The sequence below is a fragment of the Alnus glutinosa genome, chromosome 4 (assembly GCF_958979055.1).
Source record: "Alnus glutinosa chromosome 4, dhAlnGlut1.1, whole genome shotgun sequence".
Classification (NCBI taxonomy): Eukaryota; Viridiplantae; Streptophyta; class Magnoliopsida; order Fagales; family Betulaceae; genus Alnus; species Alnus glutinosa.
Window position 1 is genome coordinate 24330614 of NC_084889.1, and position 17647 is coordinate 24348260.

Below are 17647 nucleotides of genomic sequence, written 5' to 3' on the forward strand. Positions count from 1 at the left end.
TGTAATGTCTCGGACATTACAACCCAAAGACACCCCTTCTACTGCCCAAAATTCTGTTTTCTTGATGGGTTTTCCCTTTTTTGATCCATTTCCCCCCTCCCTGGTTGGTCTCATGGGCAGTTTGGTAGGTAGAAGTTGAACATATAAACCATAGCCACTTTCATATTTCTTGAATTGTCTACTCAAACCCCTCTCTCATCCATGGCTCATTTTCTGCTCACATGCTCCTCATGGTGGGTCTAACGAAATTGTTTGGGATTCCCTCTCCGGAATTGGAAATTCTATTGGTGGTCCGTGGCTTGGGACCCTCATGCGTGACTTCCCGTTATCAGCGACAATAATGGTTGGATTATTGCTGCCTGCACCAAAAAATTATCCTCTGTAGCCTCGATGTGGGAGGCAACGCCACTCCTCCTTGCCATTCGACTTGCTGTCCACCATGGCTGCTCTTCTCTCCATCTTGAAGAGGACTCACTACTCACTATTTTGGCCATCAACAAAGGCCACTTCTCTGAGTGACCATGCCTCCTTGATTGCAAATTCCTACCTTCAACCCCATTCTTTTTCGGAATTAGAATGCTACAAAGTTCGAAGATTTCAAGATGTGCCAACTACTGTGCCCACTCAGTTGCTAATAGGATGTTTCCGGCTAAGCGTTTGGAAGCATTTCTGAAAACTTTTTTTTTTTTTTCTTTACGGATTAGGAGTGGCAAAAATTTCCCTCTGATTTAGACGACGAATGATTGCTGTACTTATCTTTTTCCGTCGAAGAAGCCAGATCTGCTATTTTACATTCTTTGTCCTATTTGTGTTTCTAATTTTTATTGTCACAAGATGTACGAATTTAAAAAAATAAAATCATTAAAGAAACATGTGCACATTATTACAACTTATTACATCATATCACTAACTCTAATAATTACAGCCTCACTTCCTCTTTTTTTCCTCTTTTTCTCTTTCAAGGAGAACAGGAGCCGCTGGTATGCTGAACCACCACTCTCTCAATCTCCTCATCCATCTCTCTGTGCTTGCTTTCCTTAAAGGAGAATATCTTGTAAAAGTTTCCATGAAGATTAGAAGAACTACGTACTTACTAGGAATGAAGGCCAGAATCAAGGCTGTGATCAAGAGAGCAACTGCAAATTTTTCGCTTGCCTGATGAACAGATAAATATGCAGCATGTATTGTCAATGTGCTAGAGAAAGATTTACTAATAGAAATTAGTGAAAAAATTAAAATTATGGTCTACAATAAAGAATGCTATGCACTAGATTTTTTTCGTGCTATAATGGATCAGAAGAGAAGCAAATGAGAAAAATAAAAGGAGGAGAAGCAAGTCATTACAAAGGAAGAAAGAAAAACCTGAGGAAAAATGCATAGCAACAAGGCCCTTATCTTGAGAAGAACAATGTTACTATCCTGGATGAGTCCTTCAGCTTGAGAAATGGCATTTTGAACGGTCAAAAGTTGCTCCATTGTATTCATCGGTGGAGGCGCCATCACCTTAACATCATCAATAGGCTTTCCTTGGCCACAAAACCGGGTGAGTACCATGAAAACCGCAATAAAGATGAATGTAAGAGCAAAGGAGTAACCCAGCCATCCCCTGAAACGCATGCTGTAATATATCAGAAAAGATATCTACCAGTTTGATGCATGCAGGGAACCATGAGAAAAAGCATCCAAAAAAAACCCCAAAGCCCCACTTTACCCTGTTCCTCTCACATGAGAGTTTGTAGAAAGAACCTGAATGATTATTTCAAATCACACTGGAGTCCAACCATATATCAACCATATAAATAAACAAATAGACTCATATGCATCAATATATATATATATATATAAAAGTAATTAAGATATTATAAAAAGCGTAAGGCATCCCTAGGTATACAAAGAGTATACAAGATAAGCCACCTAGCTAGTAGAAGCAAAAAGAACAAGAGACTCATAAAAACTAATCACCAAAGAAAAAACAAAAACAACTGTCCAAAGTTACAGGGTGTTGAAAAATAAAGACTTAATCACATCCAAAGTCTTCTCGCTGTTTTCAAAACTTCTATCATTCATTTCCCTCCAAAGACGCCACAAAAGGCATGAAGGTGCCATCTTCCACACAACAGCATTCCGAGTGTTGCCAGCAGTACATCAACAAATATACAAATCGACTACTCGTCTAGGTATAATCCAAGATAGCCCAAACCGATTGAAGAAAACATTCCACATCCACAGACTCCCCATTCTTCTTGCACATACAACACCTATCAACCACAATGATGCGCCGTTTCTGGAGCTTGTCCATAGAAAAGATATTTCCTAGGGCTAGTGACCAAGCAAGAAAGGCCACCCTCAATGGAACCTTAGCTCGCCACTCTTCCAGAGGAAACAAAAACTGTCATTACAAATCATCATTGTAACGGATTTAACACCAAACAACCCTCTTTTGGAAGTGACCCACCACAACTTGTCCTCGTCTTCCCATCTCACTCTCCCTAAATACACCACCTAAAAGAACGAGGCAAAAACATTCACTTCTCAATCATGAGCTGTTCTAACAAAGCTCACGTTCCATTGAAAGGAACCTCCAGGAATATCTATGTGAGCCGCAACAAAAGCATCCTTTGGGCTTGCAATACCAAATAAACCCAAAAAGGCTTCCTTAAGGGCCATATCCTCATACCATAGATCATGCCAGAATCTAATTTTGGAACCATCTTCCTCATCAAATCTAATATGACTTAAAACTTCCCCCAATCCCTCAAAATATTCATCCACAACTCCACCTCATACGCCCCAACAGGCTCCCTAGAGCACCAACCTCCCCATGAACTCCCATATTTAGCATCCACCACCACTCTCCACCCAGCTTCTCTCTCAAGCTCATAGCACCAAAGCTATTTACCTAAGATAGCACAATTGAACCTTAACAAATTTCTAATCCCCAATCCTCCCTTAGAGATCGGAGTACACACCGTAAACCATCTCACAAAGTGATATTTGAACTCTTCGCCTAGCCCACCCCATAAGGAATTGCGTTGAAGCTTCTCTAAAGAAAACTTGAAATGCTGTGGAGATAATATCTGTACCACTCATTGCTTCCTTAGACATGTAACTTCATTCAAAAGATAAGCTGATTCTAAAGGAGCAGACGGAGTGCAATAACACGTTTTTCAAAAGAACCACCCACAACATCTTGAACATACTTGTAGATACACAATTCTGAACAAATCCCTCACACACAAAGTAAAGGACATTTAATCTATTTACTACTATATAATTCTGACTCAATTTAGGATGCACCAATCACGGATCCCTTGACCTCTTAAACATCAAATGGTATATTACCAGTATTTGTTTTGAAGCATGTTCCTTAGAAAGAGATTGGTTTTGTAAGTGTGTTTGTGCATGTGTGTATGTATGAAAAGTGAGATTCATAGACATTGCACATATCATAACAATTCAACACAAGTACACCATAGTAGCTCACCATGATTTTGTAAGTGTGTTTGTGCATGTGTATATATGTATGAAAAGTGAGGTACAACTTCTGTCTCGAAGAACATAATGTGACTTTTTGCCATACCTATCTAAAATCCACGCCTATCTCACTTTCTAACATTATGGTCATACAAAACTAAGGATAGCAACATCCTTATGTTATTTTGTAAGATTGATTTCCAGTAAGATGCTACTGGTATACAGCAATGTATCAATTTTCCATCAGTTCTCCCCCTTCACAAGTTTCAACAACATTGAGTCCTCAAACGAAGGAAAGCAACTCACTTTTGATATTTGGAGGCTGTTATTCATGTCATCCAGAAGTACTAAGGCCTTTCAAAATATTCTCCCTTCAAATGAATGGAACCAGAATGATGATGGATGTTTCAGCTTCTCTCAGACAAATCTTTTCTTCTTGTTCTTTTTATTAGGCTAGAGAGCTAGAACTGTGATTGGGCATGTCAGGCCTGACTTAATTTTATCTTATCAAGGAAAAGGCAGGCTTAATCTGTCAGAGTTTTTTCAGAGAAGATTATCAAAAAAGTGTATCAGTTGAGATTTTAAAAAACCTATGATGCACCTTTTGTAGATGTAACCTTTAGAATATATTCATTTTGGTAGTACAAGAATTTTAAACCAGTTTCAAGTTGTGACAAGTTACTGGCAGCCATGTGGCTTTATGTCATTACACCAATCAGATGATTCAAATTTTTATGTTGAACTGTCACTGGATATTCTTTTCTTTATTTGTTTCTTTTGGGAAGACAGCTCACCAGATAGTCTGTAATGTAGAAATTAATCACTCAGAAAAAGAGTTTTACCTGCAAATTATATAACTGAAAACTGAACAGAACACCAAAGACTTCACAGGATCATCCCAATATGCCAAAGATAGAAGGCACTTTCCAAGTTCAATTACAGGAAAGAGTAACTCCTGCAAGTGCAAAAGAAACTTAGAAGTTAAAACTATATTATTTTAGGGAAGTTGGAGCTACTCGGTTTTCGAGTGAGAAGATGGAATGGTACATCCAGATTCATACTGCTGAGCCAAGATAGATGGGAAAAAAGCACAGTTGGCTATCACGCAAGTTTATTCAATCTATTTCACCAATGAGAGAGAGAGAGAGAGAGAGAGAGAGAGAGAGAGAGAGAGAGAGAGAGATTTAATAATGCCTAGTGCCGACTAATTGGGTTTGATAATTATATACATGTCTGTAACTTCCTTCAGCCAAATCCTTAGGATTGATTGATTTTATCTTCAGTTAAATTGAGAAACGAAAAAGAACAACAAAGAAGAGTGAGCGCCCAGCAACCAAAGCCAACAGGAAAAACCATATACATTGTTTAAGCCAGTATTACAGGTACCTTCATCACTGCCAAATTTGTGTCAATGCCATCCACTTTAACTCCGTCAACTGTTGCTTGTGCAAGGACCACCTTTTCATAGTTGTTTTTAGATTCCTTAACAACTCTTTCCAAAGAAGACATCTCTCCCACAGCTATCTCACCCACAACAAGCCCAGCCTCATTAGGATTACTTGAATTTGTTCCAAACACAAACCCTAAGTTAGAAACCATGTCCAAGGCAGAGACTGAATACATTCCAGCCCCAGCTCTAGAATTGTTACTCCGGTCCAACTCCCTGGAGGTTGACATAGTTGCAAGAGTTTCCAGTATCAAGTCTCCACCTGGAAGTTGGTCGCAAAGATTAAACATCAGAAGAGTCTCACACCGTAGAGAAATACTCGAACAAATATCTTGAATGGCTTGTACTCTCAGAATTCCAAGTACAGCCTTTGAAAGTGCTTCACCCCGTTCAACTCCCTTGATCTGGTACTTATTTATAAATCTATGAACATATAAAATTTCACGGATAATTCCAAGCCAATAATCACGGCGACGGTGCCCCTTAAGTTCAGGAAACTCAATGACAGCGGATTCTGATCTACAAGGGAAAACTATAAAAAGTCAATGGCCAATATAGTGCAAAAGAAGATACCCAGGGTTAACAAAATGGAATAATAGTACATATAAGATTGAGCGCTAACAATTAAAAATAAATATTTTATGGCAATGAGAAAAACAAATATGCATCATGACTTACAAGGAAATTGATTTATAGGAAATGGCCTTGTCAAAAAGTCGAGTACCCCATGGTCCAGTCATCTCAGGTTTAACAACTTGTTTCAGATCTTCTTCTAAATCGTATCTTTTTGCTTTGTCATAAGACACAACACGGAGAGGTTCAAAGTAAAGTGCATGGTCTGTCAGAACTAACCGACCTGTGCACACACAACAATAATCATATAAAAATGACCATATACGAGACTTTATACACATGAATCCTTAAACTCCTATTTTATATAATCTATGCTGACATAAACTAAATTGAGTAGATAACATCATGGCAACAGTCAACATGGATATGTTATCTACCAAAAAAGATGTGTATGAAATTTATTCACAGAATCTCTTTATCTCATGAACCTACCAGGCCATGTAGAAATTCCTACATGTTCAAGAACTGGCTGGGTGGTGACTGTTCCATCCACTTCCAGAATCTTTTCTCGTCTTGATGATCGAACAGCAGAAAGAAGAGATGACTCTGACTGGGTCTTCATTTTCCTAATAGCTCTGCAAACGTTACAAAAGAAAAAGAAAAAGAAAGAAGCAAAATTTAAGAATATATAAGTGTGCCTAGTACATACTCAGTGATTTCATAAACTTGAAGTTAAACTACAACAGTCAAAACTTTGATTTATTAGATTTAGTGAAATATACTAGAAATAATTCGAGTTTGGAAGTCAATGACCAAATCAGAGCAGAATCATTGATCGCATTCCTGATGATACAGTTTATCTCAATCAGCATTTTCATATGAAGGTTAGGGCCCTCATCAATTTCAGATGTCCTTGAAGTCCTTCTGTATTCTCAGTTCTCTAAAGTGTAGTTTACTTCTATCTCCATATGGCATATGTCTTGAATAATGAATATATCAACCACTCCAGAATGGGGAAACAAATACCATATTCTGAATTATCCACCACGTCCAACAAATCAGCCAAGTGCTGGGCAAAAGTACAAAGCCACAATCAAACTTATCAAGAGATATAGCCCTAGCTAGACAATTGGTGCCAGAAACATGAAACATTGCTCCTGAATCTATGTGACATGGCCTCCAATGTCCTTTCAAGGACTTCATCACTATTTAAGGCAATACAGCCATTGTATTTTCTTTATGAAAGTTCTTTTAGGCTTTTTTCCATCCTCATAAAAGTTTCCATTATCAATCTGGCCTATTACTAGAAATTCTGTAAGCCTATTTAGCACATCATATAGCTTCATCCTATAATTTGGTTAGAAAGCTCCAATCATGTTGTTTGGTTGTTTCAGCCGTCAAGATAAAAGCTTGAGATAGCGACAACATTTTCACTTGTCCATGAACATTTAAAATAAGTAGATAAAACATTGCAAAGAAACAATGGTTGTCACAAGAACTAAAAAAGGCAATTCCTGTTTACTGAAAGTACTGTAAGAGAGAGAATGAAGAAAAATAAATTCAAATTATCTCCAAGGTCATCCACATTAGGAATAGCTTAGATTGGCATAAATTTTTTTTTAATAATAATAAAAAAAAGGATAGTGATTCCTTACACAAGTAATCACAGCAAGCAGTTGCAAATAAATATGGACATGGAATTACCTATCTAGTCCACTTAAATACTTGTCATAGATGGAATACCGAAGCCGACCACCAGTAGATTTTGTAAGCACCTCAAAAAGATTTTCACTAATAATCACGTTTGCAATAAGAGGGACCGCTGAAGCTATTCGTGAGAAGGCCTCTACCCCAACAGACATGTCCTCATCGACCTGCAGGTAAATGTTGCCCATACATGGCCACATCAATGTCAAGAAGCAACAGACTCCAGAGCACTAAAGACACCATAGCTTGCAGAAATAACAAAAATATGACTATTTTAAGTTGATCTAAAAAGTTCAAGCCGAGCCTCTAGTAATGAAACCACAGCATTAGTTACACTAAAGTGTGTGAGCGTGTGTTTGTGTGTGTGTGTGTGTAAGAGAGAGAGAGAGAGAGAGAGAGAGAAGATTTCATACAAAGGTATAGAATAAATAAAGCACATATAACACGATTTATTGTCAGGTTCAAGGAAATTAAACTGAGCAAGAGTTTAGCAAACTAAGCATGTGATAGTCAGCAAAAAAGATGCCTTCAACCACAATGAAGATTAACCCTATGAGATCAATAGATTAATTAGTCTGGACAGCATGGCTGCATGGGATCAAATAAGGGCTATGTCAGTAATATAAATTGTATATTATCCATCTCTGCCTCCACTGCAGCCCAAATTGTAGTAGTAAGTAATTTTTTTTTTTTATCTGCATTTGAAGTTCCAATCACTATACATTTAAAGAGTCCAGGAAAAGACGCAAACCTGCTAGACTATGATTTGTGTGTATGGGTTTACTGTGGCACAGGGGTGGATGAACGTATGATGTGCTTTGACATTGTGTGCATGTGCATGTGCATGGGTGTGTGTGTGTGTGTGTGTGTGTGTGAGAGAGAGAGAGAGAGAGAGAGAGAGAGAGAGAGAAAGATATATTACATCTATAACATGGAAGAGAGGTCTCCACATTACATGGTTAAAGGGTAGTTCTGCTGCAGAATTAACAATTTAATTGAACAAACAAAGCTTACATTAAGTAAAGGTTGGCTGGCAGCAGCTGGAGCCTCCCAAGCTAGCATCATGTCATACGTTAGGCGTCGAAACCTTTTATCAGCTAGGTGACCCGTTACTTGTATTGACAAAGCTAGTGTCCTGAAACAGCAGTATTCCAACAAGTTTCTAGCATACCGAGATGAATGTTTTATGGATTCAGCAGCCTCCGCATTGAAGCTTTCTTTAAGCTCACCCGAAGGAACACCAAGGATTCTGCATCATTTGGTTTTCATTGTTGGCATAAATATCAATCATAAATAGTGAACATAGTTGTGCCATAACAAATAGATTCGAATGAAGTTAGGATGCCTGATATTCACACTAAGAACACAACATTACAAAGAAGTTTCAAATAACACTTGGAAGAAATTTCTCCAAGATCTATTATTAACTAAACTTGCAAAGTTACAGAATAGAAGATACAGTGGTGAACTTACTTTGAGCATCTACGAACCACAACATTTGCAACTGGAGAAAGCTCCGGTATCCAATTCCTCTCGGCAGATGGAGACCTTCCCATCTCTTCAAATTCATCATTGAAGGAACTCCGTTTGCTAAGCAACCAATTGAATGATCCTTCTCTTACCAGACCTTCAAGCATAATTCTTGTTTTGCTTGCGACAGCCATCTCCAATTTTCAATCCACTATCTCGTCTAACTGAAATCCACCACTCAATTGCCTGTCACAATTCTTGCATTCAATTAGAAACATGAATACCACTGTAAAAGTGAGCTACATTTGATGAAACCCGTACAGATGCCCTTTTCATTTTAATCACAGCATCAAATTTCTCCAATGGTGATACTTTCATTGCCAAAAAAATTTAAACAGGAACCAACATAGATTACCCACGTAAACGCCTTTTAATTTAAAAACAAAGTATTAGAGAAAAATCGCGGATATCATATAAAAAATAAAAACAAATTTCTCCACAGTACTTTCAATATATGCTACTTCTTAGAAAATTCATATCTCACTCAATACAATTTGAGTAGATGCCCCATCACCAGCCATACACCACTTAAACTGCCTGCAATTTCATACGAACAACCATATTACTTACTAAATTACTAATTTGTTCAAAATGGCGAGTATCAATTTGAGTAATGTAACTTTTAATCATTCACTTTGCCAGAAGTCCATCACGGATTTCTCATGGAAGAAAAAAAATCCCCGTTTCTACTTAAAAATCAAAACGCAATGACCAAAATCTTTTAATAGCCTTATTCCAACAACTTCTATAAGGTACAGAAACATAAAACTCAAAATAACACTGACAAATCCCAATTATCAAATCTTACAGCAAAACTACCGACCTCTTCAACTTGACAAAAACCCATGGCGAATTAGTAATTAAAAAAGAAATTATTCGAAACCCAAGAACCAAAATCCATCAACAATCTAATCCCAACAACTTTTTCACTAAGCTCACCGCAACGAAACTTACCTCAGAACGTATATTCAGACTCCTCTTGGATTCTGCAACATTTCAAGAAACCCATCTCGGAATTTATGCACAGAAGCATTATCTACAAACCCATTACACCAATTTGCGAAACTCAAAGGGCTCTCGTATACTAATAGAGCAGAGGAGGATCATCTCGGGCACTTCCATAAGAGAAATTCAGTGTTCTTTCGTGATATGGGGGTCATGACGGAAAAGAATGGGGGTTGTGATAAGAACAAAAAAAGGCGCACAGCGATCAAGAGAGACAGAGAGAGAGAGAGAGCGTTATCAAGGAGCTTTCATCACCTGATGCTTTTCCTGTTCGAGTTTCGCGGTTGGGAGAGGATCAGAAGAGGACGGGTACAGGGAATAATGAGTACGTGTTCATGTTTGACCGGATTAAATTAGTTTCCAAGTCAGATTAGAGACTCTAGATTTGGAGGAATAGATCACAACTCACTGAACTCAGGATCAAAATATGATTTGAGCATTTGGGCTTTGTATGATCGTATCTCTTCACACTTATCAAAGAATTAACTAAAAATGCTAATTTTTTTATTTTTTTTATTTTTTATTTTTTTTTATAGAATTATAAAATACCGAAGAGCGTAAATTGAATGGCTTTTGAATTCACGTGTTTTTGGACGCGTTGACATGAATGAATCGAGAAATTCTATTAGTATATTAAGTGTCTATAAAAAAATAAGATAATTTTTAAAATTACTATTGAGGGTGTTATTGATCAAATGATGATTTTGATCAAATGGTAATTTTAAAAGTCACCTTATTTTTTTTATGGACATTTAATGTATTAATAGAATTACTTGTAAGAATTATCTAATTAACCCATTTGGTGACCGGTCCATGGACTTACTCAATTAATAGGGTGGTGATATGTGTAAAAGATCAAACTCACAACAATAATGACAAGCATCTCAATGAAGATAATAAATAATTATTCATAGTTGAAGATAATAATAACAAAATAGTTGAAGGGCTTTCATGATACATTGAATACAAAGCGTAGAAGATGTATGGTAAGATATGAGATGAATAGTCATAACCATTCATAATTGTAGTAAAAGTTGAATGGTTGTGAAGTTGTTATAAATATCAATACGAAGATCCCATAATATTCATGGGGAGAAATATGTTGCTCTCAAATCTTACAATCTGCCCAACATTATTTACATATGCTTTAAACAACTAACAAAAACTAGATTTTTAAAAGACAAAAACTTGAAAGGGAAAAGATTGGAGTTAAAAAAATAATAATAAATAAATAAATGTACATGTACCCCTAAACTATCATTTCATTATTAATATTTTCATAAACTATCAGTTGTATCAATGTTTCTCCTAAATTATTAAAAAATGTCAATGTCCCTCAAGGCCAATAAGAAGACAAAAATGACCATCAATTTTTTTAATAAGACAAGAATTACCCTTATAAATTTGGGGGGGAAAAAAACTAAAAACCAAAAACTAGTAAAAAAAAAAGAAGAAAAAAATGGTGTTTCGAAAACAACACCTACAGCCACCCCAAAAACCGTTTGGAGGTGGATTGGCCACCCCCGAAACAAGAAATTAAAGGATTCTTGGATATTGTAAGCATACTTGCATGTGTTAAGCATAAATTTCGTGGTCGAAATTTTTGTATGGAGGGAATGATGTAACACCCAATAAGATAATTAGAGGGTTTATCATAGTTAAAATAAATTAAACAAGAAGTAAGAGGCAATAACATATGAGTTTTACTTAAAAAGTTTGTAGAAAACCAATCTTTTTGTGTTTCATTCGAATTGTGAGGATTCTTGTTCGAACAAGACTTTAATTGAGCAATAAAGTGCATTTTAGCAAGTCTCATTCCATTTTCGTTTGAACGGTGACATACTACACGTCAATTCCCGTTCCAACGGACATTAGACAAAAGGTCTCACTCCATTCCTGTCCGAACAGGAGACAGAAAGATGTCTCATTTAAAGCTTGTTTGGAGGTCGTTTGAACGGGAAATTAATCTGTTCAAACGGGGAAGGCCTGAGAACACTATATAAAGCCTGAATCACGATTTTCAGCCATTTTTCTCAAGTCTCTCTCTCTCTTACACGTTTTTCTCTCAAGCTCTCTCCTAGGGTTTAAACCCTAGGTGAAAAATAGAATGACTTCTAAATTACCTGTGTGTGTGTGTGTGAACAACGTGTAACAAAATATCTAAATGCGGGATTTAAATGAGACAGATATTTTGTTAACGAAGTAGAAACTTAATTAAGAGAAAAACCACTCCGGGACAGCCAAACCCAGGAATTTCACTATTTAGAAGACAAAGCTAGCAACAAGATAGTAACACTCATATACCCAATGCAGCGATCGTATCTTGCACTCTAACATGTAACTCAACATGAACACCTCCCAACCAAGTCACCTACTTGAAGAGGTCTTTAATGGATTCCTTTACCTTAGGACTCCTCCCTAAGATAGACTTCACATGAACAAAGTAACCACACACCCGTAACTCTTAAAGAGCTAGCAGATCTTCACAATGTTTACCTAAACACCTTCTATAAGTACAGACAAATTCAACACTTGATTCATGATTTTTACATGCCTAGAGGTATCTATTTATAGGCTAACAAGACCTAAATTGAGTCTGTCTCTGATTTCTCTAGGCAACGTCCGGACGCAAGCTGAGGCCGTCCAGACGGTGAACTGTGCAGCTGGCTTTCCATAAAGCCCTGAAAGTCTTTCCTGAATAAGGTCACTTCTGGACGGTGTTGTCCTAACGTCTGGAAGGTTGCACCTCTGCTGCATGCAATTACCATAATAAAGACTAGCGTCTGAACGGTGTTGCCCTGAGGTCCCAATGATTGTGATTCTTCTCCATGTCTTGCCTTATCAAGGATGGCGTCCGGACGGTGTAGACTTGTCGTCCGGATGGATGCATCTGTCTTCCCATATTCGTGTCTGTGAAGGAAACCTAATTCTCCTCGAACTCTGATTGGCATCCAGACAGTATTGCCACATCGTCCGAACGGATGTATTGGAATGTTGGAAACTTCTCGAACTCTGAAGAGCGTCCGGACGTATTGCCATTACATCCGAACGGATGCAACCTTGAACTATTCAAAGCTTCTCGACACTGATGGGAGTCCGGACGGTATTGCCACGTCGTCCGGACAGATTTTGCTGACTGATGAGCGTCCGGACGGAATCTTGGGATCCGATTTCTCTAAGTTTGAATCTGCACAGGATCTCCCTGGAACTTGCTGGGCAAATATCTACCTAAATAAATAGGCAAATACTTGTACGTTTTACTCGCAAGTGCACAAGATCAGGAAGATAATATAGTAGGCAAATACGAGATCATTCCCACAAGGATTGGTAAATTATGCTTAAAAAGATATTCCTAAAAAAGATATGTTTAATAAGACGGGATAAAAGATTGAATTAAAAATAATAAGAAGAAAATGTAGGACTTCAATATCCACCACTAATCATACTAAAATAAGATTCGCAATATGCACAATACTACAATCATAACATGATGCTTAATGTTTACCAGCCACAAGAGAGTGGTATCTTCTCCTAAAACTATTGATTTTCCTAAGCAACGAGTTAGGCATGATATCTACTCTAACTCTTTTCTTCCTTGAAGGATTTAGCATGGTATCTACTAAGTTGTTCTTCAAGGAATCATAAATCTATGGAAATCGGTAAACACACTCAGATTGGAATATGGTATCTATTCCAGTTGTCTTTATGTTGATTAATCCAAGAACTTGTGTCGGAGTTCTTTCGTTACTCTATTATGCCCAGGACTCAGTCATCCAAATTGACATAAATAATAAATCCATACCACATGCATATGATGGCCAAACATAAACATGCGAGGAATTCAAGAAACTAGAATTAATCAAGTTAAGCATCAATATATAAATTGTAGCAAAGCAAATTGAAAAACTTAAAGAGACATGATTAGGGCTTCAATCGAGCCCTAACTAAAGTATTAGTTACAACTTATATAAACTAAAATTATATACATACAGAAAATAAATAAAGGAAGAAAGAAAATAAAAACTAGAAAGAACCTCATTTTTTATGTAGCCTTTGATTCTTCCTCAAAGCTTGTATGTCTTTTTCTTCAAAGGCTAGATGCCTATTTATAGGGATTAGAGAAGCTTTAGAAGCTTTAGAAATCCTATAACAATTACAAATAGGTCTTCTAGTCCAAATAGAATAGTTACAAGTCTTTTCTTTTTCTAAAATTTCCATCCAAGTTGGAAAAGGATTCCAAAATTCGTTCAGATTTGAGGTCTTTTATTGCAAGGTGATTTTGTCATGGTAAACATTCGAATTAGGAAAAACTTATTTATGACATATTTGTTTCATTTTGTCTTAGCTTTTCAACACCACCAATTTCGTTGCAATCCAATACTTGAACCAAAAGTTATGATTAAATTACTGAGACATGCTCATTCTGGATTCTTTTCAAAAATAGCGAATTTTTGCCGACTTCTCTTTCCTTAAATTCAAAATTGATTGGAATTGAATCTATCCAAAAGTGAGTTTGCTGACTTCGTTCTAATCTTGGAATTTGATGAATTTTCTTCCAAAACCTGTAAAATACAAGAAAACACAAAAACAACACAAAACATCAAACTATAACAAAACTAGGAGCTTAACATATGTAACTTAAGGAGCTTGAATGTGTAACATTCAACACTTATCACACCCCCAAACTTATATATTGCTAGTCCTTTAGCAGTGCAGAATTGAAAATAAAAGGAAAACTAAAACAATAACTACTCTACCTCCTCTGTCGCGGGAAACACGATTGCATTTAGTGTATGCAATAAGCATTTTAAATGGACGAGTGAAGTCTAGTGAGGGTTTGCCATGAATGATACCCACAAACATTATGCAAAAATTCATGTTTATTCCAAAGAGTTAAGTGTCACCAAAATTATGATTCTCATTCATTAGCAAGCTTAGAAAGATAAACTCCATCTTCAATATAAAACAGAATTCCAAAGTCTAACCACTTACAAACGACAAGTTGAGGCATCACAAGTTCAATTCAGTGTAAGGTGAACTAACACATAATCATGAGGTTTTAAATTAATTTCAATGTGCAATGACTCAATATCTCAAAATTCACTGGGATCCCCATCAAATTGAATAACCAAGGCATAATAGTAAGAGCTTTATTCTTTCTTTCTTTTTTGGTCAGATTGTGCAATGCTTAGTTCTCTTAAACTTTCTAATTGACCCATGTAACGAATGTTAGGCTAATGCTCCCAAACTAGATGACTTTAAGGCACCAGGTGTGGAAATGCCCCTAAGAGCTTACTAACTCGAGTCAAAAAGGCTACAGAACTAAACTAGTCATGACTTTAACCAATCCTAATTTCTCACTTTTTGACGTGAACATTCAATGCTTAATGAGGCAAGAAGTCCAATTACTCAGTGAAAGCTTCAAAAAAGGTTTTTATTTATTTATTTATTTATTTTATTTTTTATTTTTATTTTTTTATTTTTATATATATATGCCAATGTATTCATCCAACAAGTCACCCAACTTCACCCAAGACATTGAAAAATACACAATCAGGTTCAATTTATCATACCTCACAAATTATATGCTAATGTGCTTGTGATAGTTTAGATTGAAACAAATGAATCCTTAGATGCCAAAAGTAAGTAGTAGGACTTTATAATCAATTTCAAATGATCATGTGTTCAACATTCTAAGCTCACCAATGAAATTCAAATCACAATTTTTTTAGATCAACCAAAGTCTTAAAAATAATATGAACATGCAATTTCAAATTTTTTTTTTTTTTAAACAAAAAGTGTGTGTCCCATACCCCAAACTTGAATTACACATTGTCCTCAATGTGTAGATAAAATGGAAAGATCATACCCGAGAGATGAGAAAACTGGTTGGACTAGGTATGGCTCGTAGCAGACCCCCAAACTTGAATGTATACACACTTTTCCTGAAAAACAAAACTATGAAGAGGAAAAAAAATTGTGACAAGATGGGTTGCTTCCCATGAGTGCTAAGTTTAACGTCTTCAGTCAGACAAAGAAAAACCAAAAATTAAAAATTAAAAAAAAAAAATCAGAACAAACAATAAGTGTAAAGGATATGGCAGTGTCAGTGTAGGATGTGGCCTTAGTATGACTGATCAGGGTAGATGTGCTCGAGCCTAGTCTGAATTTCGCTCGAGGGCAGGAGAGGCAGTGTTTTGAACTGGATGTAATTCCAGATCTTCGTCTTGAGGTCGAAAGTCGAGCTCAAAGTAAGGTTTCGCTCTATGCCCATTCACCATGAAAGTGTGATTTTTTTCTTTGTTATGAACTTCTAGTGCTCCATGAGAGAAAACCTTAGTAACAGTGTAAGGACCATACCATCGAGATTTAAGCTTACTTGGAAAAGGTTGTAATCTGGAATTGTATAGCGATACCTTTTGGCCTACATGAAACTATTTTCTAACAAGTTGCTTGTCATGATATGCCTTAGTCCGTTCCTTGTAGATCTTCGCATTTTCATAGGCATCATGTCTCAATTCTTCAAGCTCAACCATCTGCAATTTCCGCTTTTCACCTACTTGCTTCATATTGTAATTGAGTTGCTTTATGGCCCAGTATGCTCGATGCACTATGGGCAAGCCTTCCTGAAGACTAACCGATATGGTGACATACCAATTAGGGTCTTGTAAGCAGTCCGATAAGCCCATAGTGCATCATTTAAGCGCAAAGACCAATCCTTTCTGTTAGTGTTCACCGTCTTCTCCAGGATGCTCTTGATTTCTCTATTGTTGATCTCCACCTATCCACTGGTCTAGGGATGATATGGAGTACCTACCTTACGTGTGATCCCGTACTTCTTTAGCAAAGAAGCAAAAGGGTGATTGTTAAAATGGCTTCCTCCATCACTGATGATCGCTCTTGGTGTCCCAAATAGAGTGAAAATATATTCCTACAAAAACTTCACAACAACTCGATGATCATTAGTTTTAGAGGGGACATCCTCGACCCATTTGGACACATAATCAACCCCCACTAGAATATATAAAAATCCAAAAGAGTTAGGGAAAGGGCCCATGAAATCAATACCCCATATGTCAAAGAGCTCGACCTCTTGAATATTCTGTAATGGCATTTGATTTCGGGAAGAGATGTTCCCTGTCCTTTGGCATCTGTCACAAGCACTGCAAAACCCAAAAGCATCTTTAAATATAGTAGGCCAAAAGAAACCTGCTTGTAATACCTTAAGTGCTATCTTTTTTGCTTTGAAGTGTCCTCCACAAGCAAGCTGATGGCAATGCTGTAAAATGCTGGTATGCTCTTCCTCGGATACACATCTCCAGATGATTTGATCAGGGCAGAATTTGAATAGATAAGGTTCATCCCAATGGTATTGTCTAGATATAGATATTTTTAGTTTTTGTGTTGGCTACATTCTGTTGGACAAAATCACTTCTATGTAATGTTGCTGCTTTCACATGGATGCTGATTTATTTAGAGTCTACACTTCAGTTATGAACTTCAAGAAGACTCTGTGCAGAATTCAAATCATTCAGTTCAATTCCCTTGCATCCGTTCGGACGATGTGGTATTCCGTCCGGACGCTCATCAGTCAGCAACATCCGTTCGGACGACGAGAACTTTCGGTCCGGACGACCATCAGTGTCTAGAAGCTTAGAACTGTTCAAGGTTGCATTTGTCTGGACGTAATGGCAAATCGTCCAGACGCTCTTCAAAGTTCGAGAAGATCACAGTGTTCCAGTGAATCCGTCTGGACGATGTGGCTATGTAACGCCCCGCTTTTACAAAAAGCGTAAGTGAAAATTTTCGAATTTCCATGTGACATTACTAACTTATCAGAGGTACATGTTGGCAACGGAATATATGTAAATGTAATAAAGATTTGGGAATAGATTGACACCTCAGAGCTAC

At 37.0% G+C, this 17647-nt stretch overlaps 1 protein-coding gene across 3 annotated transcripts; it reads right to left on the bottom strand.

Annotated features, from left to right (window-relative positions):
• Positions 1-843: 843 nt before the first annotated feature.
• LOC133866638 (uncharacterized) lies at positions 844-10036 on the bottom strand. 3 transcript variants are annotated; one of them, XM_062303227.1, is made up of 11 exons: positions 9686-10036; positions 9216-9268; positions 8675-8917; positions 8216-8450; positions 7199-7368; positions 5987-6129; positions 5600-5777; positions 4861-5440; positions 4317-4429; positions 1363-1618; positions 844-1155 (listed from the first exon to the last, which is right to left on the bottom strand). In XM_062303227.1, exons 3-11 carry the CDS (start codon positions 8863-8865, stop codon positions 928-930), a joined length of 2094 nt encoding a protein of 697 aa, XP_062159211.1. In that variant the 5' UTR covers positions 8866-8917; positions 9216-9268; positions 9686-10036; the 3' UTR covers positions 844-927. The 3 variants fall into 3 exon arrangements, with proteins under 3 accessions (XP_062159211.1, XP_062159210.1, XP_062159213.1); XM_062303226.1 differs by lacking the exon at positions 9216-9268; XM_062303229.1 differs by lacking the exon at positions 9216-9268 and having other exon boundaries at positions 1363-1606; positions 9686-10034.
• Positions 10037-17647: the final 7611 nt, after the last annotated feature.